This window comes from Micropterus salmoides, unplaced genomic scaffold (genome assembly GCF_014851395.1).
Source record: "Micropterus salmoides isolate LMB-PRFRI ecotype aquatic unplaced genomic scaffold, ASM1485139v1 Ms_hic_scaffold_2218, whole genome shotgun sequence".
NCBI classification, from domain to species: Eukaryota; Metazoa; Chordata; class Actinopteri; order Centrarchiformes; family Centrarchidae; genus Micropterus; species Micropterus salmoides.
The window spans coordinates 3154-31076 of record NW_024041394.1 but is presented as its reverse complement, the minus strand read 5'-3'; the positions used below and the strand labels follow the sequence as shown (position 1 = coordinate 31076).

The 27923-nt window shown below is 41.0% G+C and overlaps 1 protein-coding gene across 1 annotated transcript; it reads left to right on the top strand.

Annotated features, from left to right (window-relative positions):
- The first annotated feature begins 1482 nt into the window (after positions 1-1482).
- On the top strand, positions 1483-13325 carry LOC119917782. The gene is made up of 12 exons (XM_038738203.1): positions 1483-1914; positions 3045-3160; positions 6431-6587; positions 6772-6964; positions 7147-7248; positions 7611-7712; positions 8236-8337; positions 8861-8962; positions 9486-9587; positions 10143-10409; positions 11186-11305; positions 12421-13325. The coding sequence occupies exons 2-12, from the start codon at positions 3052-3054 to the stop codon at positions 12457-12459; spliced, it is 1395 nt and encodes a 464-aa protein (XP_038594131.1). The 5' UTR covers positions 1483-1914; positions 3045-3051; the 3' UTR covers positions 12460-13325.
- Positions 13326-27923: the final 14598 nt, after the last annotated feature.

Genomic DNA, 27923 nt, shown 5'->3' with positions numbered 1-27923 from the left:
CATCAAATATCTCCTGGAGGAAAGTGAGGCCACTGCTGCTGGAAGGAAGAGTTACAGATTGATTAGTGTCGACCTGTTTGAAGTCCCTCAGGTATGGATGCAGCAGGCAGACACCTTGTTATAATTGTGATGAAGCAGCTGTCCTTGGCAGAGCTGATTTGGATTACCTCTCCTCTTTGTAACTCTGACAGCCCAAATGAAGAAGTATTCAACATCTTTCCTTGGGCAGCACTTGGGTTGCGATTTTAAGCTGGTAAACAGAATTAATTACACCAGATAATAGACACCCCTCCCTCCCGTAACTGTTAGGGAACGCGACAGAAGCTCACTTACCTTGATATCATTAAATCCAGTAGTCACTTGTGCATCTCTGTAGCTCTCTGACACACTGCTCAACAAAGATGCAGATCTCTCTGACCATTTTGCCATTTTTGTGTCCTGCCTCCCCCACCTTTGTCAGTGTTTTTTTCTTCTGAAACATGCATTAGTGACTCTCTCTCACCCTGACTCATCCTCGCTCCCTCGGAAGACTGAGCAGTATAAAGGGTGGAAACGGATCAAGAATTAATGCATTTGCCTTCAGTGAAAGTTGTTCAGAAAAGTATGCTCATTAGGCCTCTCTCTCGGCCCTGCATTGAGGCCAGGAGGGGAAGCAGACAGGGCGTTAGGAGGAGTGTGGGGGGGTCATTATCTACCCTGTTGCTGCACTCCAGACTTCAAAGTGGGCTTGCTATAGCTGTCACCGCTGCTCTGTGCAGCTCAGACATGGTCTTGACAGCCAGGGCAGAGGCTAGGGGCTGCAGCATGGAAGGGAGCGACGACGCTGTAAGGTTCATTAAAAGAGGAAGCTTCAATCTCTCTCTACCTGCAGGTCTTTTTTCCTGTCCACCTGTTTCTCTTTTTCATTCATACATCTGCTTCAAATCCTGTCTTTTTCTCCATCTCGAACAGTCTGTTTTGTTCCTCCGACCTACACTACTATCTAACATCATATATTGCAGTATTACTGGAACACCTAGGTGTTAAAATCTAACCTGGAACATTTTGTTCTCTTTGTCTGTCTTCACCTTTTGTATTCCAGTCTTATCCACTGTTGCTTTCATCTGTCAAAGGTTAATTCATTTTTTGTCTTTACCTCACCCAGTTTTCCCTGTCTCCCCACGCAATATCACCATTTACTGGATATTTCTTCCCCTCTGTGCTCTTTTGTCTTTACTCGTCGTGTACACCCCGTGCGCTTCATTCTTTTCCCTTTAATGACGATGAAACAAGGTAAAGTGCAGGTCCTGACACTGTATGGAACTAGGATTAATCTACAATAAATGATGGGCTGCATTGTTAAGTGTATGTGACAGCACAGATCCATGATTGAGCATACGTTTAGTAAGATTGTGTGTGTGTGTGTGTGTGTGTGTGTGTGTGTGTGTGTGTGTGGGTGTACTAACATTTGCGTCGGTGTGGGTTCCCATCGGTGGGAGCACATCCACCTAAGGAGTTCCAAAATCGGAGTGGGGCCCAAAATGGTGGGCCCCACTCCGATTTCAATTAAAATGAGCTCAGCAGCTTCCCCTGATGCTACCATTGCTTTTTTTTTCATTTCTAAAAAGTGGCCCGTAAGGTAGCAAAAAGTGGGTATGTGTGTGAAGGTGTGTATCGTCCAGCCTTTTTGTACCGGAAGTCAGGATATACACTTCCCGCGAAATCGAATACACACCGCGGGAATCTGAAACCTTTGGCCAATGAAATTACTGCACTGTACAATCAGCCGCGAATGTAAGGAAAACTGCGGAAATTGCACAAGAAGAAGAAGTAGATGAAGAAGAAGACTTCAAGGATAGAAGATTGAAGACAGAAGAAGACGGAGTGGTTGGACATCTGAATATTTTTACAAATACCGACCTCTTCATGCAACAGGTAAGCTAGGCATGGTTTTTATGGTGAGTTTATTTTGGCGTTATATCGTGATGTTTGCTACCTCGTTTAGCTGCAATGTAGCTAACGTTAGCGACATAATATTACTATTAGCAGTTGGCTTAACCTAATAACGTCACCACGGACATGACAGCGGGGCAGAGACAGGGTGCAGTGAAGTCCTGTCGTTAAAGGTGGAATCGGTTGTGAATTGTGAGCAAGACCGGGCAGGACTCGCTGATGGAGGTTAGCCAGAAGCTAACGCAGGACTGAAGCTACGGTGCCGTGTTGGAGTCACTCAATAATAATCAATATCAAAGATGTTTTCAAAACAGAAGTTATGGCCGAACCTACGCACCACATGATGTTTTGACACTTTAAATAACAAAAAAATAACAAATAAACAAAGGTTTTTGAAAAGTTGTACATACACGGGAGAGGTACTACAAATATGCAGTATCCTTTTAGGCATTTAAACCCATTTTTGCCTGAAAAAATGCAGTCGAACAGAAAATTTAGGCGTCACGTCATTGACCCACATTTTTAACAAATAAAAACACATTCTTAAATTTCAGAGCATCACTGTGACTGATCAACTGATCAACAAATGTAGCAAGATGTGAAACCTTTGCTTGTTTAGACTCAATACTTCTAAGGGAAGTTTTCACCATCCTGGTGGTACCGGCCTACCCTGGACCCCCCCATAACCATCCATGCGCTTATGTATGAGGAAGGATGTGATGCTGCATATGTCAGTCAATGGTCATGTGGCAACGCCGCCATGCTGCTGTACCAGAAGTTAAGTTTGACATCCCTAGTTTAAATTGATTACGGAGTGTCTGTGCAGCACAACATGGTTATCATCTAACAAGTTAACTTCAACAGGCTCGGTCAGCTTTCAGTGTGCTCATTTCAGAATTTGCATATTTCATTAGCCCGTGTTTGATGTTAAACAATGTGCATCTTGCAATAGCAAAGCTCAGTACACAGTTGTTGCAGCGTCTATGTGTTTGTATGAATGTCTGTTTATTTATTTATTTTACATAATAGATTTTTTTTGTGACTTGCTATTTTTCAAAAACCTTTTTGTGAGATTTGCCTTGACTAAGTACGAATTACAATTATTTTCACAGAACCATTATGTCCACAAGGAGGAGGAGGAAAAAGCCTATAGACGATGCAAAGACATACATTCTGTCTTGCACTGACAAGGATGGGTTTATGCCGAGATTCATTGACCGTTACAAAGGTAAGTTGCAGAAGATTCCTTGACACAACTTGTGCATTTCAAAAGCAAAAAAGTATTATTGTTGATGTTAGGGATGAGTCGCGATCTTCGAATAGTCGGAACTGCGTGCGAAATTCGATCATAAAAAAGCATTTTCGAATATCGTTATATTTTGGCGCAATTCCTATGTGTTCTAAATTGACACCGCGCCTACATTCACAGAACACGCAGCTGGGTATTTTCCTGTCGGGGACACAAGGTGTCGTCAGCTAACATGAATGAAACACCCTCCTGCGCGATCTAGGCTACCTGTGTTTTGTGCATAGTGTAAACAAACAACAGAAGAAGAGTATTGTCGTGACCGTTTACTCTGCGACCAACCATTTTAAATTATGCCAAGCAAAGCTCGCTGGCATACCACCACTCGGGGGCTGTTTACACTTCACTTCATATGTTTTCTGTGATCGGACAAGTGTATGTGCATCTGGTTGTTGAAACCACATATGTAAATGTTACTCCTCCCAAAAATGCACAAAAATAAACGTGTGAGAACGTGTTATTATAGGCTATACGTCATGTTATAGCTAGATATGACGACGCTACTGCAACACGGCGCAGCTGAGCATCTATTCATCAAGCCAACTTGCAAACTATCGCAAATCAAAGTGAAAGTAAGTCGCAGATGCTTAACACACAATCATCTTCATTAAAAGTAAAGAAACGAGATGATCTTACCAGCGCTGTTGCCACTCTCTCTTTGATGTTGACATTTTAGCTGACGATCAATAAAATGCAGCACATATCTTAACTCCATTAAATCAGTATATAGTGCAGGAGTTGAAAATCGGATTTATATCCGACACATTTATGTGACCAAGTGTAAATGGAGCAATGTACAGCCCCGTACAACAACGATGCATATAGCCACCTGAGATTCAAAGCTCCCGGCAGCAGCTTCATCCTCCCCACCAGTCATGGCTAGTTCGTTGGGTAGACTTGGCTAAGTTGCATGCTAGGCATCTGGCAATATAATTTCCCCGCCTGACAAAGTTAGTAATCTTCTGCTTGAGTGTCCCAGCTGTGCTCATTAGCAATTAGCCTCTGCGTTGTGGGCGGAGCCAGCGCTGCGGTAAATTATGAAAGCTAATACCAATATCTCTCTTCTTTGCACTGCAACCCACTACAGCACACAGGTGTTGATCCGCCATTGTCTTCTCTACTCCTCAGAACCTGAGCGGAGTGGGGCAGGAGCTTGTGGCCCCCCCAGAGTTATTACATCACAACTCCAGTCTGTTTTAGGCTGCCTTTTAGTGACTGCCATTGGTTCACAGCCATTTGAATGCAGAAATACTCAAAAATGCAATTTTGAGCTTAATTTTCTAAAGATATGTCCTCTAGCTTTAGAAAAATGCCACAAGAACATGTTAACAACACGAAAAACATGATTATCATCGGAGTGGGTCTTTAAAGCTCATTTGCACAATACATTATTTAACTAGTCTCTCTATTTGTTGTATATACGTTTGTTATATTGCTTTTCTGTGTCCTATATTTATTTTGTAAATCAGGAATACTTTCCGTTTTTTATATTGCTATTTAATATTTAGTTTCATGCCTTGCTGCAGCTACAATGTATTTTTCCAGTTTTGGATCAGTATAGTACATCTGTCTGTCTATGTCAAAAGTCTGAGTTGCATGATGTTCTTACGCTTCACTGGTGTTACCTGCACTAAATGGTACACGGCACTCTCAGTTTAAAGGAGTCATAACTTAGTATTACCTTGGATACCCACGCTCTATTATAGCCTTTCAGGCCCTTCTAAAAAAGAAAAGTGGAGAGCTCCTCTGACCCTTATTTCTGAAGGCATTATTGTCTCGCGAGATCTGATGTGATATTTTGGCTGTCATGGATGGTCATTTTAATAATGCAAAGGGGCGCGTTGATTGGTGGCAGGAAGGAGGGGGGTTGACACCGCAGGTAACTTCAGCATATCATTCCAAAATGACATCATGGCGCAAGTTGTGAATGAAACCGACCTGGCCGCGACCTACGGAATTCAACCGTACATGCACGAGCCAGACTCTGAATCTGAGCTGGAAAGGGAAGATGTAGAGTCGATGGAAGGACGTCTACATCAAGATGTCTCTGAATGGTAAAAACAATCATTTTGACTGAGACATTCATTATACCTTTTATTTAATGTAGATTACATTAACGGAGATGTAGTCTACTTTTTTTTATCAGCTTACAGTTGTTATTGAGATCAACGTTTGCTATCATGTGGTGTTTTTGCCTTGTTTCACGTTGTGGTTTTTTGGACATTCAAATTTGTGAACGATTCCGGTGTAAAATGATTAGCACAGACACCTAACGTTAAGCCAGTGGGAAGGGTTGTAGGAACCGCGTCATTAAAAATGAATTTAATCCACTGGTCCCTGACAGCTTGGTCCGTTCTTGGGAGAGAAAACACATTTAAGTTACATGTTGATTCTGGCAGTCAACAACAGAGCAACTCACGTGTGCACTACGTTTCTGCATCTTTCGCGACTGAATATGAGGGGGAGAGGGGCAGGGCGGGCTTCCTGCAGCATAGGTCTGCGGTGTCCATATATGGTATTTCCTGCCCCGTCTTGACGTCAAGTCGGGGCAGAAATTAAAATCTCGTATTTGAGTGCGCGTGCACGTGGGCTGGTTGACGAACCCAGGGGTAAACAAACGCTTCACTTTTAAATATCGGCTTCCCGGCCAGTGTATAATCGTTAGGCAATCATAACATACAATAGCCGTGTTTCCACTGTCGGGCCAGAGCCGGGCTGTGCTAGTTCACCCCTAGCGTGTTTTAGTGAAGCGCTGTGGAGCTTCTGGCCAGACAGTGGAAACGCAACAGCTGGTTTTGAGCCCGGTGCTCCTGGCCCGAGGCCATTAGCCCGGCTCGGCCCAGTTTAAAGCCCTGGCTCGCACTGGCCCGACAGTGGAAACGCGGCTATTGATTCTCGTGGAAAAGTGAAAATTACAGGTCATGACTCCTTTAAGGGAACCAAACAGAGCATAGACAGGACCTCAATGATGCATTGATGTGGATGGGTCTGCATCAAAAACATTTTATGTCCACAAAGTCTGATCAAAAAAGCACTTTACCTGTAGAGTGTGTATCACAACTGGGAGAGTGCTGAGCATTGTCTGCAGGTAATACACTGACTAGACGCAAGAACATCAACCTCACTTTGAAAATACTGTAGTATCTGTTTTTGAGCCAGAATGAAATGTTTAATTATTATATATTATTGTAGGAAGAGGAGTGTTTGCCACACAACCCATTGAACCCGGGGACTTCGTGTTGGAGTACAGGGGTAAACTCCTCACACAGGAGGAATGCAAGTCAAGAAAATACTCAGAGATTGAAAGCACATTTCTCTTTGACTTTCAGTGGCAGAATCATCACTTATGGTAAACATTGAAAGATGGATGTTTTGTATTGATTTAGAGAAATTACGAGTTAACCCTGAAACAAAGGTTTAATACTTGATGAATGAGTTAAGCAAAAATACTCTTAAATTCTTTTGAAAATAACTCTTTCAATAAAACTTTTAAAAAGATGTAAAACTATTACCATTTTTTTGATACTTTTCAGCCTGGATGCATCTGAAGAAGATTTATCTCTCGGAAGATTGGTCAATGACAACCACCAAAATCCAAATTGCGTTATGAAAAAAATCATAGTTGACAACAAACCACATTTGTGCCTTTTTTCTCTGAAGAAAATAGAAATAGGAGATGAAATTGATTACAACTATGGTGATTCAAAATGGCCTTGGCGCTGTAAGGTGAGTTGGTTAGATTAAGTATAGAGATTTCTTTTTTTAAATTTTTTTGTTGCAAAAGAAAATTTTGTATTTCTCCAAAATTAACCATGTTTCCAATATTACTCTTGACTGTCTATGGAAATGCATTTAATCTTTGATCTGTGATGTGTGTTAAAATGAGTTCTTCTTTATCTGCAATCCAGTTGAAAAAAACCCAAGCTCCAGCCGCAGCAGAAGAGAATGAGACTAGCCCTGTTCCTCAGATGCTGAATGATAGACCTAACCCAGATCAGACCTGCACACAGGTAAAAGTACATTCAAACACATTCATCTATGCTGACATGTATCCATGACCCTATCCTAACCCTATCATGTGGGGCCCTTCCGTCCAGTTCTTACGGTAATTGTTTTTAATGCACTGTGGCAACACCTGACATGACCTCAACTGTGATTTTAACATTCGTAATTGTATACTGTGTCTGAGCTGTTAGATGTTTTAAAGCAATATTTTGATTTGATCCACTGCAAACTCTTGGAATAGACGTGAGCTGCTTTTTAGTCCATGCTCTCAGTTAAAGTTCAGTGCTGTTTCACCATTAGATGACCTTATTAGCCTGTGAATGTCTCTTCATACAGTTCTGAGTCTCTTCTTGTCTGTCTATTTCAGGTGAAAGGCCTTCAGACTCCTGCTGCAGCAGAAGAGAATGAGACCAGCCCTGTTCCTCAGATGCTTAACGATAGACCTAACCCAGATCAGACCTGCACACAGGTAAAAGTACATTCAAACACATTCATCTATGCTGACATGTATGTGGTGGTGTTCTATTACTAAAGTGGACCAATGCTTATGTGGCTTTATATTGGCTGTTAAAGGCCAGGTAATGTCACACACACCGGCATGTTTCCAGTCATGTTCTTATGGGGTCCTTCCATCTTCCAAATACATTTGTTTCTCAAGTCGCTCCTTTACACACTCGTATGTCTGTAGTCTGACCCATGTGGGGCCCTTCCGTCCAGTTCTTACGGTAATTGTTTTTAATGCACTGTGGCAACACCTGACATGACCTCAACTGTGATTTTAACATTCGTAATTGTATACTGTGTCTGAGCTGTTAGATGTTTTAAAGCAATATTTTGATTTGATCCACTGCAAACTCTTGGAATAGACGTGAGCTGCTTTTTAGTCCATGCTCTCAGTTAAAGTTCAGTGCTGTTTCACCATTAGATGACCTTATTAGCCTGTGAATGTCTCTTCATACAGTTCTGAGTCTCTTCTTGTCTGTCTATTTCAGGTGAAAGGCCTTCAGACTCCTGCTGCAGCAGAAGAGAATGAGACCAGCCCTGTTCCTCAGATGCTTAACGATAGACCTAACCCAGATCAGACCTGCACACAGGTAAAAGTACATTCAAACACATTCATCTATGCTGACATGTATGTGGTGGTGTTCTATTACTAAAGTGGACCAATGCTTATGTGGCTTTATATTGGCTGTTAAAGGCCAGGTAATGTCACACACACCGGCATGTTTCCAGTCATGTTCTTATGGGGTCCTTCCATCTTCCAAATACATTTGTTTCTCAAGTCGCTCCTTTACACACTCGTATGTCTGTAGTCTGACCCATGTGGGGCCCTTCCGTCCAGTTCTTACGGTAATTGTTTTTAATGCACTGTGGCAACACCTGACATGACCTCAACTGTGATTTTAACATTCGTAATTGTATACTGTGTCTGAGCTGTTAGATGTTTTAAAGCAATATTTTGATTTGATCCACTGCAAACTCTTGGAATAGACGTGAGCTGCTTTTTAGTCCATGCTCTCAGTTAAAGTTCAGTGCTGTTTCACCATTAGATGACCTTATTAGCCTGTGAATGTCTCTTCATACAGTTCTGAGTCTCTTCTTGTCTGTCTATTTCAGGTGAAAGGCCTTCAGACTCCTGCTGCAGCAGAAGAGAATGAGACCAGCCCTGTTCCTCAGATGCTTAACGATAGACCTAACCCAGATCAGACCTGCACACAGGTAAAAGTACATTCAAACACATTCATCTATGCTGACATGTATGTGGTGGTGTTCTATTACTAAAGTGGACCAATGCTTATGTGGCTTTATATTGGCTGTTAAAGGCCAGGTAATGTCACACACACCGGCATGTTTCCAGTCATGTTCTTATGGGGTCCTTCCATCTTCCAAATACATTTGTTTCTCAAGTCGCTCCTTTACACACTCGTATGTCTGTAGTCTGACCCATGTGGGGCCCTTCCGTCCAGTTCTTACGGTAATTGTTTTTAATGCACTGTGGCAACACCTGACATGACCTCAACTGTGATTTTAACATTCGTAATTGTATACTGTGTCTGAGCTGTTAGATGTTTTAAAGCAATATTTTGATTTGATCCACTGCAAACTCTTGGAATAGACGTGAGCTGCTTTTTAGTCCATGCTCTCAGTTAAAGTTCAGTGCTGTTTCACCATTAGATGACCTTATTAGCCTGTGAATGTCTCTTCATACAGTTCTGAGTCTCTTCTTGTCTGTCTATTTCAGGTGAAAGGCCTTCAGACTCCTGCTGCAGCAGAAGAGAATGAGACCAGCCCTGTTCCTCAGATGCTTAACGATAGACCTAACCCAGATCAGACCTGCACACAGGTAAAAGTACATTCAAACACATTCATCTATGCTGACATGTATGTGGTGGTGTTCTATTACTAAAGTGGACCAATGCTTATGTGGCTTTATATTGGCTGTTAAAGGCCAGGTAATGTCACACACACCGGCATGTTTCCAGTCATGTTCTTATGGGGTCCTTCCATCTTCCAAATACATTTGTTTCTCAAGTCGCTCCTTTACACACTCGTATGTCTGTAGTCTGACCCATGTGGGGCCCTTCCGTCCAGTTCTTACGGTAATTGTTTTTAATGCACTGTGGCAACACCTGACATGACCTCAACTGTGATTTTAACATTCGTAATTGTATACTGTGTCTGAGCTGTTAGATGTTTTAAAGCATTTTGATTTGAATTTTGATGTTAAATATTTTGATTTGATGCACTGAAAACCCCAGTAATGGTCAATTGGACCATGGACCAATGCTCACGGGGCTTTAAAGTAGTCAGGTGACCTTTATTGGGTTGTAATTTATTACAATTTTTTATTGGCCAACCTTTCTAATTCCATACTTAATGAATTTTTGTTTATTTTTAGGTATTTACTGTCCAAGGATTTTCACTGGTTGATTATCCAGATAGTGATGAAACTGATGAGGATGGTATGGAAAACGAACCTCCCACCCCACACCTGGATGTTATTATAGGGCAGAATGATATTGGCCCAGATGTTTCAGATCATTTGTACGATTCAGATGAAACTGTTGTGAAAGAAACTTGTGATGAGGCTTCTCCAAGCAACCATTCCAACAATCAATCGGATGATGAACTTGTTCCACCACTGAGACGCACAAAAAGCATTCTGGTAAGCCCCAAAACACATTTTAACAATATAATTAACTTGTTTATGTGATAAATTTTTTGCCACTAGTAAGCGAATTTGAATTTTATATTTGAATGGGAATCATTTACTTTGAACCTGAATCGATTGTTTTGAACAATTGCTTTTAAAATCTGAATTTAAATGGACTCATTTGAAATTGAATCTATTGGATTGGCATAAACACCTGCAGGTGTGTGCTTTAAAAAAAAAAAAAAAAAAAGATACAACGTGCCCAGTGATGTAGGCTACTGGTCAGCCAGCATACCGGGACAAACCCCGGTAGGGCCGGTCTCTGTTGCCAAAATCCGGTCGAGTCCTCGTCCTCGCCTGGTGCATTAATTATCAATTAAATAGAGATCACCAACAATCAATCAGTAATCATTTATTAGAGAAGCTCAACTCTCTCTCTTTTCTGACTGATTAAATTATTGACTAATCTCTCCCTCTCTCTTGAGTAGTTCCATGTCTACAGGAATGACACTATATCATTATGATGAATCATTTGCTGTGAAGTCATTAAATTTAACAATCAAATGCATGAAAACTGAAACGTTACTCTTTTTTTAATAATTTTGTCAACGTTTACTCCACCTGGAAGGCAGTTTGGACATGGGCCTCAGCAGGTGGATGGAGGGGTAATATTGGTCAATAATTTTCATAGGTGTCTAGCTCACCTGACAACCTCTGAATGGTCTCCCTATCAATAAAAAAATACAGCAATCATACAGCAAAATATCTCCATGTCTCCCTTTTTGCAGATGGATAGAGTACAAGATTTTACCCACAGTCTCTATGATTCAAGTAGTGACAGCGCAGAGGAGACTCCTTTTAAGTCTGAAAGGGATTCACAGAAACTGAGAAGAAGGTCTTGCCGTCCCGTAAGTCTTTTTTTTTGGGGGGGGGGGGTTACGATTGTGAAAATGTCTGTTGCTCTTGCTAGTGAGTCTGATGGGGATTCTTCTAATTTGTAAATTTACTTGTACTGAAAATGGTCCATACAGATTTTTCTTCATTTAGTATCCTGAGCCTGTTCAATCAGTATCCTCAGGTTTTTTATATTTAATGTTGCAAAAATAGTTATTAACAGATGTGTGTTTGTTTTTAAAGATTCAGATAAATCTCATGGAATCGGATGACTCAATCTCAGGTAGCGAAGATGAGTATATTCCAAATCCCATGGATGAAAGCACAGAAAGTGATAGCAGTATGGAATTAACCCTGGAAAAGGAAAAAAGAACAAAGGTGCATCATCCAGTCAGAGCAAGTTTAAGCCCAGAGAGAGTGGAAGTAGATCCTCCAGAGAGAGTGGAAGCGAGTCCTCCAGACAGAGCAAGTCTAAGCCCAGGGAGAGTGGAAGTGGAAGCAAGTCCTCCAGACAGAGCAAGTCTAAGCCCAGGGAGAGTGGAAGTGGAAGCAAGTCCTCCAGACAGAGCAAGTCTAAGCCCAGGGAGAGTGGAAGTGGAAGCGAGTCCTCCGGTCAGAGCAAGTCTAAGCCCAGGGAGAGTGGAAGTAGATCCTCCAGAGAGAGTGGAAGCGAGTCCTCCGGTCAGAGCAAGTCTAAGCCCAGGGAGAGTGGAAGTAGATCCTCCAGAGAGAGTGGAAGCGAGTCCTCCGGTCAGAGCAAGTCTAAGCCCAGGGAGAGTGGAAGTGGAAGCGAGTCCTCCAGACAGAGCAAGTCTAAGCCCAGGGAGAGTGGAAGTGGAAGCGAGTCCTCCAGACAGAGCAAGTCTAAGCCCAGGGAGAGTAGAAGTGAATCCTCTAGTCATAGCCAATTTGACTTTAGCCAGAGAAGACTTTTGGAAAGATGTCATGATCCCGCACGAAGATTTCCAAATAGCAGAGTTGATGGGAATGAAAAGGAAATCGCAACATATTCTGAAAACAATGTTTCAGTGCCCCTGGAAGAAGAGCAGTATATCATTGTCAGTCCAACTTTAAAGAAAGATGATGGATCCAGAAGCTATAACAAGAAACATTTCTGTTTTTATTGCAGGAAGTTTGTCCAGAAAATGTCAAGACACTTGTGGCGTAAACACCAAGATGAATCGGATGTTGCGAAAGCATTCAGTTTTCCAAAAAACTCAAAGGAAAGAAAACTACAATTGGACTACATACGAAATAAGGGAAACTTTGAGCACAACAGTCATGTTTTGGAAACACAAAAAGGAAAACTAATCCCATGTAAACAACCGGGAAAAAAATCAGAGGGACATAAATTTGCACATTGCATTCACTGCTATGGGTTGTTCTCAAGAAGAGCAATGTGGCGGCATTTCAAGGTCTGCAGCTTCAAACCCGAAAGTACTAAACCAGGTAAAAATAGAGTTCAGGCATTGTGTGCTTTCGCTGAACCTTCTCCATCGGAATATACAGACGCGTATTGGAAGTTCTTGAGTGTAATGAGTCAGGACAAGATTGCAGTTGCAATTAAAGGAGACAACTGCATCCTCAATTATGGGTTCAGGTTGTTCAAAAAGAATGAGAAGATAGTGAGTCAACACCAGTATATACGCCAAAAACTGAGAGAACTTGGCAGGCTTTTATTGGAAGCTAAAAAAATCACACATGTGAAGACCATTCAAGAACTCATCAAACCTGAACAGTACTCCCAGGTTGTCAGAGCTGCAAAGAACCTATCTGGATTCAGTGAGGAAAGTGGCATATACCAATGTCCCTCTCTTGCACGCAAGGTAGGACACAGCCTGCATTCGTTGGCTATGTTTATCAAGTCCGAAGGACTGAAAAAGAAAGATAAAGAAACCATAAAAGATGCTGAGGAGTTCGCACAGTTGTATTTAGAGAGTTGGAGGTTTGATATTGCAGGCCAGGCATTAACCCAGCTTAACCGGGCCAAATGGAATGCACCGCAACTTTTACCTCTTACACAAGATATCCAAAGGCTACATTGCAACATCTCAAAGATTTAAAAGAACATCATTCATCCACAAATTGGAAGGAACTTGCAAAAGTAACACTGACTCAAGTTATGCTTTTTAATCGGCGGAGAGCAGGTGAAGTGTCCCGAATGCGCCTGTCTGCATACTTATCGAAGGACACATCAGAGGAACAGGGAGATGTAAATTTGGCCCTCACAGCGCTTGAGCAGAAGCTCTGCAGGCATTTTGTGCGAATAGCAATTGTTGGAAAAAGAGGAAGGAAGGTTCCTGTTCTTCTAACCCCATTAATGAGAGAATCACTTGATGCTCTTACTGAGAGCAGAGAAGAATGTGGGGTGCTAAAGGACAATGAATATCTGTTTGCATTGCCACAATCTGCCCATTACCTCAGGGCTTGTGACTGCATTAGGCAATTTGTCAGTGAATGTGCTGACATAAAAAATCCTCAAGCGCTAACATCAATTCAACTGAGGAAACATATTGCTACCCTGTCTACTGTTCTGAACCTCAAAACCACTGAGCTCGACCAGTTGGCAGACTTCCTTGGTCATAATATCGCTGTTCACAGGAAACACTACAGGCTCCCAGAAAGCACCCTCCAATTAGCCAAAGTAAGTAAAGTCCTCCTGGCAATGGAACAAGGACGCCTAGGAGATTACAAAGGAAAGAGCCTCGATGAAATACAAGTCGATGTGAATGGTAATTAACTTTATATTCTTGAAGGCACAATATATGACATTTAGTCTTCCGCATTCCGAAAACAACTATTTACCATGTAAAACAGGGCAGTAATGGTGACGGGATGAGAGATAATGCTACTGTTGTATACTCTTGCAGATTGCCCATAGTTTCAGCTTTCCAAACTCAATTTTTTATCAATTACCATTTTAGAGACCATTGACATGGAGGGACCTTTAGCAGAGGACATTGAAGGTATGTGTATACGATGTTCCTAAATTGATTTTTAAATGATCCGTTTTAGATATTTTGTGTATTGTATTAAGTTATTTCCCTCTCCAGATGTCAGTATGCTAAGAGATGATGGGTCAGACGATGAGGTCAGCATGTCATCCACGCAAGAATGTACCTCCACATCACAAAGTCAAAACCGGGGAGTGTCTGCAACCGGTGAGCTTGAACGCAATTCTTACCTTTCGTGCATTTCACACAGCACGTGGCAAAAATTTCAACATCAACAACTCCACCTCCCTTCTTTGTCCCACCCACCTCTTTCTCCTGCAACTCTGTCAGGAGACCTGTATGATGCAGAGGCTGCACAATCAGTCAAACACAACCCCAGTTTTAAAACTTAACACTGCGTCAGTACTGCCTGAAATTACAAGTAGCATTAACTTTGAGGTTAGCGGGAACCCACCTATTGCTTATAGGTTGCTCTAATCTCTCGGCACAGACTTCATACAGGGATAGCACAGCTACTCCAACACGTCCCTGTCACTACAGAACATCTGGAATGTGCGCGATTAGGTGATGCAGGACAATTCCCTGAGCACATTATCCAAGTCTGCTTCATGGCAGCAAACAGACTCCACGGTTGATCGCAGTGACCGCACTTGCACTGCAAAGGGTTGCCGACCCTCTCCTCACTGTCATCTCCGTCCGGAGCCGCTGCAGCTCCCTCAACCAAAAACGGGTCTCTCAACCCTCCTCCTCATCACTGGCTCAAACGCATATGCCATCGGGTTAGATGACATCTAATAAACTCATACAGCCTTGTCGTTAATTCTACTTGTAATATAACAACAGTCGCTTTCTGTCTGATGAAATCAGTTCATCTTATATTGTCCACATACAATCTTTTCGGCGCACAGCTACTTCAGCACTAGTGGACTGCGTGGGACGGTCTGTCGTCCATACACTATATGAGGAAATATACTGCTTGAGGGCCACTATCCTTTAGGTTTTAGATGTTTCCCTGCTGCAACACACCTGATTCATTGTGCAGAGCTTGGCAACAAGCTGTTTGATCTATTTAATTTGAATCAGGTGTGTTGAAGCAGGGAAACATTTCAGACCTGCAGAATAGTGGCCCTTGAGGACTGGAGTTGCCCATCCCTGGGCTAACATGACAACTAATATTTTCACGTCACTAGTCACTTGAAAAGAATTTAGGACTATAGGAGACGGGATGAAATAAACTGTCTCTCTTTAAGAGACACAAATCCCATATACTGACTTCTTATTAAGTGCCTTGAGACGACATCTGTTGTGAATCAGCGCTATATAAATAAACTGAATAGAAAATTGAATTGAATATACTAAATTATTTTATAAAATAACACAACCACTGCACTGACGGCTATTACATATTTCATGTAGTGTATACTACAATAAAGTTATTTCTTTGTCCAGATGTCAGTATGCCAAGAGAAGAGGGGTCAGAAGATGAGGTCAGCATGTCATCCCTGCAAGAATGTCCCTCCACATCACAAGTCCAAAACCGGAGTGTGTCTGCAAAAAAGAGAGGTAAGCTTTGGGGCTTGCACTCTCTTTTGGGCCAGAGCTGCTCATTTATTTTTAGGGCTTTTACTTTGCTTCCTTGACTCAACACTTGAAATATGTCTGTCCCTCCTTACTGTCCGGTGCCACAAGCCTGACAGTGACTTGAAAGAAGCTGTTGCAGGAACAGACCTTGTGAGCCTGCATTGTCGCAGGTTGTAGGGTTGGGGAAAGACTGGCATTATCACCTTTATATCAATAAGAAGTCTGTTGTATTTAAAAAAAAAAAAAAAATCTTTACACTTTATGGACTTACTCAGGAAAAATGCTTGCATTTCCTCCAACAACGGAGGTGTACAGTGACCAGTTGAAAAACTCGAACAACCTATAATCACCTTAAATACCTCCTAACTGTTAGTGTTCCTTCATCCAAGTCTCATTAAGCCTCCACATGCAGCTGACTTTATTAAATGACCTTTTAAAAGTGCCTTATAAATAGAAAATATTATCATTATTATTGTTTTTATTATTATTATTTTGTGAAATGCAAAAAAGAATAAAATTGCTTTAAGTGAGAGAGTGTGTGTTTATACTCGAGTGTAGGGTAAAAGCATCCTGTTGCAGTTTCTTTTCCAGAATTATAATGTAATGCCGTCAGCAACACACAAAGAAAAAAGAATGCAATCAAAACCGTTAACTATAAATAAAGTTAAAAAGCAAACTAAACGGAATGCATCTGAGCAGGCACTCCTCCGTTGCTTTCTGCCTTTCGTTCACCCGTTGCAGCTCTTCCTTCAGCCAGTTGTCGGTCGTTCTCATGGTGGTTTTGGCAAAAGAGGGAGCACGGGGCTTGGAGAAGCTGGCAGCACAGGGGTTTTTCCACCGCTTCATGCACTCTTTCAGCAACGAGACCAAAACATCCGGAGACTTGTGATCACTCTGGCCAATTACAAGAGAGTACATCCACGTAGCTGCGTTTGCGTAGCTGGGCAGCACGTCAGGTCCGAAGAGGTGCCCATCAAGCTGCATAATTAAGGATTAATTTGCAGTGTTTTTGTTTTTACCAAACCAGTGTATAAAATGAATAATAATCTCAGTCATGTTATTATGAAGAGTTGTTTATTCCAACAAATAAGATCTTTATTTATTTACATTGTTAACAGTGCAATGTCTGCAGTGTTCTTTCGCTCTCCACTGAAATCTATGTGCTCAGTGTGAAGTCCACCTTTACTTATAGTGGTAATCCCAGAAACAGTTCCTGTCCTCTGAAAAACAGAGGCGGACATCACACTTACTGCATTGGGTATTGGTGTACCCTTTACTGCAATGTCTGCAGTGTCCTCTCTTTGTCTTCAGGGGGAAACGTCCAGTTTGGTCCATGCGCGCATCCATGGGCGGTGGTTTGCGTGACTTTTTAGAAGAGGGAGCCTTTGGACTTCCATCATCCATGTGTGGTCTCTTTCCACTATTCAGAGGGCTCCTGTCTCTGGGCTCTTGTTGATTGAAGATGGCCGTCCTCTCTTTGGCGTTTTCAGTGTTGTGTCCGCCAGATTAGAATATAAATGTATCAATTTATGTACATCTCAAATTCCAGTCTGATTTATCACAAACAAGGTAAATAGCACAAATAGATCATTACCGTAATGAGAGAGGAAGCCAGCTGTGCTTGGAACTTTCTCATATTCAGTATCTCCTTTGGCATCCTGAGAGCATAGGCTGTGCTGCTTGTAGAGGAGCCAGGCGTTGACCACAGCAAGGGTGATTGTGTGCCAGAAGATGTACATGTACCACCACCAGGATTTCAGTGCATACTTGTGTTTTGCTGTAAATGAGTCCAACAAATCCACACCTCCCATGTATTTATTGTAGATGCCCACAATGGAAGCCTTTCTAACGTCAATGTAGGTTTTGGCGGCTTTGTCCCAGTGTTGAATCTCCTGAACAGGTTCTGGTCCAGCGAAGTGTCACCGCCCTGTTGTCGTACCATTTGACAGCACAGATGTTGTTTCCCCTCCACTCTGTGGTCAAAGCTTCCTCTGCCCTTCTTCTTCAAGCTCTTCACATGTAAAGATTACAGTTGGGGAGATGCACTTGCCTGGCTGTTCCCACATAATGGATTCCTTGCTCAAGGAGCTTCACTACCAGTGGAACGGAGGTGAAGTAGTTGTCTGCCTAGATCTTCTTGTGTTGACCCTTTGGAAATGTGGAGGCAAGCTTCATTACAACATCACCTGACAATCCAAGTTTAGATTTGACTCGTACATCATTGTTGCTCCCTTGGTAAACATCAAAGTCAAGCATCATGCTAGAGATTCCAGCTTTCACCCATACTTTAAAGCCCCATGAGCATAGATTACCTTGCATATACTTCTTGATGCTGCTGAACTTCCCGTTGAAGGGTATCATCATCTTGTCCATGGAATGTGCTCTTCTGGTACCACCTGCAGGCAGTTTTCTCTGAGTGAATCAAGCTGTGGTCTGAGTTTCCAGAGTTTGTCCCTCTTTTCAGTCTCTGGCACGGTTAAATTGTTTACAAAATGTAATGTTCCATCCTCAGGTACATGCCCAATGCTGCCTGTATTTCTTTTGTATTAGTGTTGACTGATCTTTCATCATTTTGAATGCTATACTCATTCGTATTTGTTGCCAGAGCTTGAACCAAATCTTCTGACAAAAACTTTTGGAAGTATTGCAGTGGTGTGTGGAGGGAGGTGACATCAACTGTGAGAGCTTGACCAGAAAAATCAGTGATGTCTGTCATGTGGCATGATGTATTTCTTTGATTGCCCGGGTTCAATATTCACATTAGCTGGACAATTGGTAGGTTCTTGGTTTTCTTTGTCCACAGAGACATCATTATCTGATTCTTCATCACTCGCATCAGTGTCGTCAAAATCTATGTCCACATCACTTTCTCCGTTTTGGATGATGGCAATTACATTGTGCACATTGTACCGAGGATTTCTCCTTGCTGGTGGCATTCTGAAATGGAAAAGATAAAATTGAAACAAATTTCCATTGTATATACAAATAGCACACATGCCTCATTATGACGTTCACACTTTGGACTGAAGCAGCCTATTCACACATCTCACCGGTCACGCTATACCCTAATGGCTCACCTATAGTAGACTGTGATTGTAATCCTTACTGGAATGCATTCAGCGTCCAGTTTACAACAAAAACTAACAGTGATGAACATTTACACCTGTGTCAGAACAAAGCACCAGGAGCATCCCGCACAACTTGGAGGAGTGGCCAGGTGTCTCTTGCAAAAGAGATCTTGGATCTCAATGGGACAGACCTGGTTAAATAAAGGTTATAGGCCTAATGATAATAAGCTCTTTGACTATAAATTGATAAGAACATTTTGTTTATCAGTAGACTAAGAAAAGGCAGATTTGCACAAACAGAATTTCTTTGTTAGAAAGTCCTGCAGAATGTGATAGCAAATTATAATGTTTAGATATGGCAATATATCTTTCAACTTTAGTCTCTAATACAGTATAGAATATGTAATCCGATATAAAGCTAAAGGGTATAATGTTTAAATCCTGTATAATTTGTTGTTTACATTTTCATTTAAGTTCCCCTCAAGATGTTCCTTAGCCTGGGAAAACCCAGACAACTTCTGGCAAATTTAGATTTGCTCTGAAAGTTAGTCTGGCAAAGAGCGCATTCAAGTCCATTTCCAATCCACCGAAATCGCGGCACCAATCAGAAACGTTGGGGCGGGCTTTACACGATGACGACAGCGCTGGGATTTTGAAGCAGATTTTGTAGCCTACATTACAAAGATGGATGCCGCCGTCGAACATCACTCGTTCGGATCAGCTATCCCGTCTGTTTTAAGCGGTTTGAACGTTTCCTTTTTGTTAAAAACCGAGCAAAGAACAACACTCGGAGATGTTTCTCTGCCGGCCGCCGCTCTGCATACGTCATCTCCTTCATCGCTCTGATTGGTTTTAGGCCTACCCGCGACGTCCGTTGGAGACGCCCCTCTGGAAATGATTTGTCTATGACGCTTTGCCAGACCATAACTCAGTTACAACTGAGAATGGTCTGGTTTTAACCAGGCTAGATGTTCCTCTTAAATACAGGGCAATTATGACTGCCACTCTCATCCAACATTGTAATATCGCAACATTTATAAAACAAGCTCTAAACAAAATGTAGGGCATATTTTCAACATTTACTGTACATGTCCTTGTTCTAGACACTGTAATAAACACAGAAAAACATATTCCAAGCATTTTACTTACTTCAAGATGAATCCAGTCCAGTAAATCAAAGGGATGTTGCTTGATCAGAAAGTTGTAGGATGTGTCACTTCTTGACTTAAGGGGGGTGGGCTTTGTATACAAATCCTGGATCCAATTACATGGTGGGAATAAAATGTAGGACCCACAGATCATATTGATGTGGTTGTATAAACAAAAAAGACAAAAGGGGTTTTGGGAAATAACCACAATTGTTGTAATTCTGAAACAGTGGGTCTTACAGGGTTAAGTAAGATTAAAATTTCTTTATAAAAGAAAACCTACAATGTTTTGTGTTTTTGCCTACATAGGAAAACAAACAGCCATCAAAAGAAGCTGGACCCCAGACGAGTGTGCTGCAGTGGACACACATTTGAGGAGATTTATTGTAAGGAATCAAGTTCCTGGTAAAGAAGAGTGTCAGCGCTGTATTACTGCAGAACCTCAAGCTCTCAGAAACAGAGACTGGAAAGCAGTTAAATATTATGTTAAAAATCGCATTACAGCCCTGAGAAGAAAAGTCTAGTGTGAAAGCACCTAATGGAACTGAGGTAAAACCAAAACATTAGAGGTAGGATCTTAAAATGTTTTGTCTTTGGTTGTGTTCTGTTGTAACCTTGTTGTTGTTGTTGTTGTTGTTGTTGTTGTTGTTGTAGGGGTTTGCTCAGGTTTTATGGCTGTCCAGTGGCCAACAAATATACACATTTCACAGATCTTATTTAATTTTATTTTTTATTTGATGGATGTAGGATGGATGTTCGAGAGATGAATGGATGTAGGATAGATGATTGATGTTTGATGGATGTAGGGTAGATGATGGATGGATGGATGTTGACCGGATGGATGGATGGATCTTGAATAGATGTTGGATGGATGTTGACCAGATGATGGATGGATGGATGGATGTTGACCAGATGATGGATGGATGGATGGATGTTGACCAGATGGATGGATGGATGGATGGATGTTGACCAGATGATGGATGGATGGATGGATGGATGGATGTTGACCAGATGATGGATGGATGGATGTTGACCAGATGATGGATGGATGGATGGATGTTGACCGATGGATGGATGGATGGATGGATGGATGTTGACCAGAGGATGGATGGATGGATGGATGGATGTTGACCAGAGGATGGATGGATGGATGGATGGATGTTGACCAGAGGATGGATGGATGGATGGATGGATGTTGACCAGAGGATGGATGGATGGATGGATGGATGTTGACCAGAGGATGGATGGATGGATGGATGGATGTTGACCAGAGGATGGATGGATGGATGGATGTTGACCAGAGATGGATGGATGGATGTTGACCAGAGGATGGATGGATGTTGACCAGAGGATGGATGGATATTGAGGTTTTCTTATTTATTTTAATACATTTTTTTATTTATTTTAGGGCCTGAACACTGAAAGTGTGTGGGGCATATGTTAAATATTTCAAAGGATTTTTCATTTCTTTAAATATCTCTGTATCATGATTTCAAAATTTGAGGCTTCATTGGAAAGAGAACCTAGTGTTAACATGATATTATGGATGCAGTCCAATGAAACATATAAACTGTTGGGTTTACATAAAAGTTCAGGCTGATGTTGTTCAAACATTGAGTGCAGATTGTACAGACCTCTAGACATTAAATTAATAATTTGTTTTAATCATTTCATAAAAAGTTTATTGACTGACAACTGTGTGGCATAAACTGTCATTACAATAAAATTGGTCATTTCAGTTTTGTCATAAAACTGTCTTTGAAGCCGTATGTCTTGTAATCTGTAAAGGCAGATGGAAAGTTTCACATGTATACATAATTACTCATTACAAAAATAACTATTTTAGTCCAAAATAAGGAAACTGGGAGTAATAATAAAGGCTGGTGTCAGCAGCTGCAGATAGTGACCTTGGGCCCCATTAACATATAAAAACTTGGTATGTATGTGTGTATGTGGGCGGACCCCACAAGTCGGCAATCCTAGAAACGGCCCCCACAAAGGGCCAAATACCTTTTTTGACAAAACTTTTGAAATTTGTCAAATTGAAGTGATATTAATGATTGAGATTTTTTTTTAGATCTAATGTTGTTTTTTACAGCAGTGTAGGACCACTGGAAAGGGTGGATCCCACAACGCATAAAAAAACTGGTGGGCCCCATCAGGGAGCCTGCGTCAGAATGTGTGTGTGTGTGTGGGTGTGTCTGTACATGCCAGCTGTTGTCTCAAGGCCTGTGACTAGATAAGATGGCTTGTATTGTAACTCTTTCTCTTCAATGTTTCTGTCAGCTACTTGTGGCGCAGCTCTGTGCTGCCTTCCCTGGGAACAGGAAGTCAGAGTATCAGCTGTAAAATTTTACCCACATGGCGTTTATGCTGTAAACTCTAGGGAGGGAAGACTAAGTCATGTGTGTTGACTCAGCTGGGATGATATTAAATAAGTGGATCTACAGGAGAGCCTAGTGCATTATATTCTATTATATTTTTATATTTTAAATGTTCACCTGCCACCTGAATTATGTGTTTCCCTTTATATAAATAAAAACATTTCCATCATAAATTGGTGCAGAAAAGGCCGAAATTTTCACCAGAATGCAGGAAATTAAATCTTTGATTCTTAAAAGTCTTCTGGGGATGGATCCCCGGACCCCTCACATATTATGTGCCCCATCAAAGAAAATAGTCTCTAGGTTCACACACAGTTTCTGGGAGGAAGCTTATTAATTAAATATACTGTAATTACTATTGGCTTTTTTGTTCCCTGGGAAAGTAATAAAATTGTTGTTTGTCATTCAATTATGTGCTTTTTTTCATGTTTTTAAGATCAAAAGTAACAACAACAATAATAATAAAAAATATTCAGAGCAAATAGCCAACATCTTTTTTGATGGAGGGCGGTAAGGGACCTGGATAATGGATAGGGGGGCACTGGCCCAAAAAAGATTGAGAACCACTGGTTTGGAAGATCTCTAAACCTGAGATGGGGACTCGAGTTTGAGAATCGGACTAGAGTCAGACTAAAGTCACACACACAGTAACTTCAGACTCGACTTGAGACTCGTCCTCAAAAGACTTCAGACTTGACTGGACTCTAGGTTCGGGACTCGTGAACAATGTTTATTTATAGGAAACGTCTGATGAGCTTGCTGTATTCCCCTCCCTCCATTGCCTATAACCTGCCTACGTAACACGTACTACGGATCTGCTGCACATGGCCGTACGTGAGAGAGGACAACAAACACTGGCACCTGCTGTGCCATTCATCATAAGCTTTGGCTTTTTTCATTACTTCAGCCACCCAGAAAGAAATGCCTGTCCGGTCAGCTCTGAACTTCCTCTTTCCTCTGTTGCTGCTGTGTGGTGCGGTTCTGTACTGCTGCTCTGTTCCGTCATTCGAGGCTTGTAACGCCTGCAAATTTACCAATATCGTTCTCTGTTATGTAGTGCGCTACGGTTGTGTGTACATATACTGTTATCCTAGACTGACGCTCTGTGTGGTCCATGCTGTGTGTCTGCGAGGTCTCTGGGAAAGACGGCCCGTGAAGCATGTAAATGTTTGCAGAGATTCGGAGGTGTGTGAACAACAAAGGTACTCTTGTGTATTATCTAATCGTATAAGGAAAAACACTAACCGCTGTTTTTGTATTCATGCAGCACAGATTGCCACTGCTGCTTTGTCTAGTCTGATTTATTAAAGTACTAACGCAGTCTGCCTATTTTATTATTTTAAACTTATTTTTATTCGAATCCTTGTCGGGGTTTTTTTTTATTGTTATGACCTGTTTTATAGTAGTGAATGAGGAGATTTTATTTCTTTAAATATTGTGTTTTGTTTTAGTGATTTTTAATTTGGCTTTGATTTCAGGAAAACTATTGACATAAAAATTTTAACCATAGAGATTTCCTGATAGTGGTTCGGGTTATTTTGGTACAGAGGTGGTGACGTATAACAGGTGGCTCATTTTAATGACATTACATGTACTTTTAAGTGTGTTATTTGGGTTTCATTTTTTATATTTGCGTATTTGTAGTGTTTATTTATAGCCCCTTTAATAAGATCCACACTGTAGAACTACGGCAGCTGCTCTTTACCAATAGTTTTGCACTCACAAACGAAACTCTCTTCTCATATTGTGTTTTAAGTATTGTTGGTTGTTTATTCTGTTTCTAGCTTATTTCTATAGCTATGTTTAACTTAGTATTTTAAATTTGCACAAAGGAAAAGCCTTGTCTCTGATCTCTTATGTGGGCTTGCCTGTGCTAGTGGGAATCCCATGGTTGGTAATAACTGTTATCAATTTCACATTTTAACTCTTTGGGTGAAAGTCCAAGGTGGAGTTGTCGGCCTATACTTAATTATCAATTTGGATATTTTATATGTATAACCAGCTTCCCAGTTAAAGTGGTAAATCTCACAGTTGAATGTCTACTGTTTTCTCGTACGACCCAAGCTCCACCAAAGGGACAGGAAAGGTATAACACACAAGTGTTTAAAACTTGGCTAACACCGACAATGAGCGCCAAATGACTATCACCATGTAATGGTATAAAAAATTCTTTGCTGCCATGCTTACATCTCAATTGTCTCTTGAGTTAAAACCGGTAACCATCAAGTTTACACTGAGAACATGTAGTTAAGCATTGTTACGTTTTTTTATCCCCCCAGAGAAACCCACTCCCCAAATTGACGTCACCACGTCCTAAAGGAGGTAGATAAAAGGCCTTGTCTTTTGTCTCACTCTCTTCTAACAAAAAAACATTCTCTTGAAACTAAACTCTCATGTATCCTCTCGTAATTATGTTTTTTGTTTCGTACTTTAAAACTTCCTTCAGACGAGCTGAGAAAGCTACTGCCCTCGAATCCCCAATTTCTTAGCGGGAGATTTGATTTTGATTTTTGTTTGGAGCTGCCTGGGATGAAACTTTCCCCAGACTTGTTTAAACTCAGCAACATTAAATAGCCTATATTCCCGGGCCTCGCGAACCTACAGCGAATGTATGTGTCTTATTTGATTTTGTTGTTTTGACATCATCCGATCGTTCTAAGCAACTTTGTACCCAGAAACTCAGAAGCCCGTTCACTTCTTGCCTTGAATGAATGGAGTCACAGCTCCAACGACAGAGTCTGAGAATCCTCTCCCTCTACAAGATAAACTGATATTCCATTGAGCCTAACATACTCTGTTCATTACCTTCTGGTTTTCATGTTGACTGTTGTCCATGTAATATTCCCACACTTACTCCCACTGTTACTCCCTTTAGTTAGTAAATACATTTCACCTTGATCACAGTGATTTGTGTGTGTGTGTGTATTGTTAAGAATCTGGGGTCCCTGTACAGAAGATTTACCCTCAGATTTGAGATTGACTGGTTGACCAAAATTTACAATTTCAGACTAACTGAACCATTAATAACTAATGTATTACCAGAAATTCGTGTAATTATCAAGCTATAGTCAAGGACCCAAAGCCTTGGGTGGACAAGCAATTCTTTAGGTAGTGCTCCTAGTTTCGAGGTATGAATTAATATTCCCGGAAATATTAATTTTCATAACTGTATTAAAATTATACGTAGCTTTTGACGTGCTACACTGTCATTAGTTGTAGTCGCATTAGGCTACATGGTTGTGCTCTGGAAGTGAAAAACAGGTAACAGGTTTATTGTTGATCGTGTAACGTTACAGTTTTAGTTAATCAAGCCAGATGAAACCAGGGCTAAATTTCAGCCCTGCCTTAAGGATGTAAAAACCTTAATGACCTGCAAATTTCTCATGTTAAACTCTGACAAAACTGAAGTTATTGAATTTGGCCCCAAACCAACACGTCCACATATAGAAACAACAGAATAGGTCGATAGTTGATGTCTCCAAAATGACCTATATGAGTGTTTTTGATGACTTCTGAAATGACATATAAGCATTTTTCAGTTCCCCATTCCTATCGTAACAAAAAACGCTAATGCCAGCTAGCTGAAGTGTACAGGAAATGCTACTTCTAATACATGTTTCAAACTCGACTTCTTCCCTCTCCCCTGGTATTTGTGCTTTCTCGACCCTCTCCTGTCTCTTTCTTTCTCTTTCTGCAGTTGTTTCTGGCTCCAGAGCTCGAGTCTGGGTCTGCAGTTGCGTGCCGACTGCAGCCCCAATATTCCTGCTTGACACCTGCTGCTACAATTATTATTAACTACTACTATTATTATTAATATTAATTAATATTGCTATCACTTGTAGTACTATTATTCATTTTAAGTGATGTCTGTGCCACTACCACTTTTACTGTTTTTGTATTTCTGTATTGATGCTGTGTTGGGCTGCCTCCCTAAGTCATGGTTCTGTTCAAGGTTTCAACCTGCTAAAAGGGATTTTTTTCATTGTCTGTGTGACAAAGTTCTTGCTCATGGTGGGAATTATTGGGTCTATACCTGCTCTATGTGAAAGGTGCAATGAGATAACTTTTGTTATGAACTGGCACCAGATAAATAAAATTAAAATGAATTGTCAAAAGACCCATCATGTTGGACTGCTAATAGGAGCTTTCTCTTGGACAAGAAAAATGTTACACCTTTTCTGTTTTGTCCACCCACGATTTCCACTGCACACATAGCCGTTTGTCTTTGGGTTGCCTCTCCATTTATTTTCATTAATTTTCTTTACATGCTGCAATTTTTTCTGCTGAGTTTTTCCTGTGTTTCTTAAAGAGCTTGGAATAGGTCGTGAACTTTTCTTTTTTGTGGTTTTGTAATGCCCTTTTAGACACTGACATTATCTAATGAAAATATGTTAGAACAAACATAAAAGGTACATATGCATCATCTATTAACGACTGTTTTGTGTTTGTTACTCTGCAAAGGTGTTATGGAAATCTCAGTTCAAACTATATCAGATATAGTTTGAATCCAAGAATAGATAGTTATATTCATCACCAAAAGTAAAAAATATGAATATGTATGTATGTATTGCTGTATCTAAGTATGTATGCATATATGTACAGTATAAGTGCATATGATAGCTGTATATGATGTATACGTGAGAGAACCAGTGGGACAGTGTGTTCTTTGTTTGATTTATAAACACACACACATCATGTCGGAGAGTGTTCCAACCACAGGCTAATTTGGATCCCCCCGGTTTGTGGTGGTAACCCTAGGCACAACAGGCGGGAGTCTGTGTTAGGGTATCTATCACGGACTGAGAGGGCCCCGGGGCCTGACAGCAGTACTATCCGTCATGTTACTGCTATACTGGGACACAGGTGGCAAGCAGGGACTCTAGGTTTTACACATCTACGGCTCCAAGACAGCTAGAGCTAGGCCTTCACACAATGACACACAGAGGCAAGAGTGCAAATGGATGCTTACGTAAGGGCAGATTAGGTAAATTACCGGCACTCAAGTCATACAAAAGGGAAAGAAATGCAATGTGAGATGACTTGAACATCTCTTGTCATGTGGGAAGTGTAACAGTGTGTGACATTCTCTTGAGGATTAGACAAAGCCAAAAGACAGAACCATGATCATTAATTAAACTGTGATGCTGTTATAGCTGTGCATCACATTAGCTGGCTGGCTGGTGCCATCTTGGTCAAAGCCCAGATGCAATGAATTCAGATTCACTGTCTGCAAACTCGTTGATAATGACTTCCTCTTAATTTAAAGTAAACAACCCCACATTTATTTCCTTCAGTTTAAAGATGCTCATTTGTTGTTTGGATTAAAACTTTGGAAGCTAAATGTTAACTAACTGTGGAACCCATTAATCCAAATAAATGCTCACAGTATAATGTTTATGTTGTTCTTCCAGTTATGGAATTAGAAAAAGTTACAATACCACAGTGGAATGTAGCAAAATGTTATTAGGTATTAAAAGTAATAAAAATAAAATTAGTC

Excerpts from the sequence above, each read along its gene's own strand:
- LOC119917782 (XM_038738203.1), top strand. The coding sequence starts at position 3,052 with ATGTCCACAAGGAGGAGGAGGAAAAAGCCTATAGACGATGCAAAGACA. Across the intron at positions 7,249-7,610 it reads CAGATCAGACCTGCACACAG|GTGAAAGGCCTTCAGACTCC; the intron begins GTAAAAGTACAT and ends TGTCTATTTCAG. Across the intron at positions 9,588-10,142 it reads CAGATCAGACCTGCACACAG|GTATTTACTGTCCAAGGATT; the intron begins GTAAAAGTACAT and ends GTTTATTTTTAG.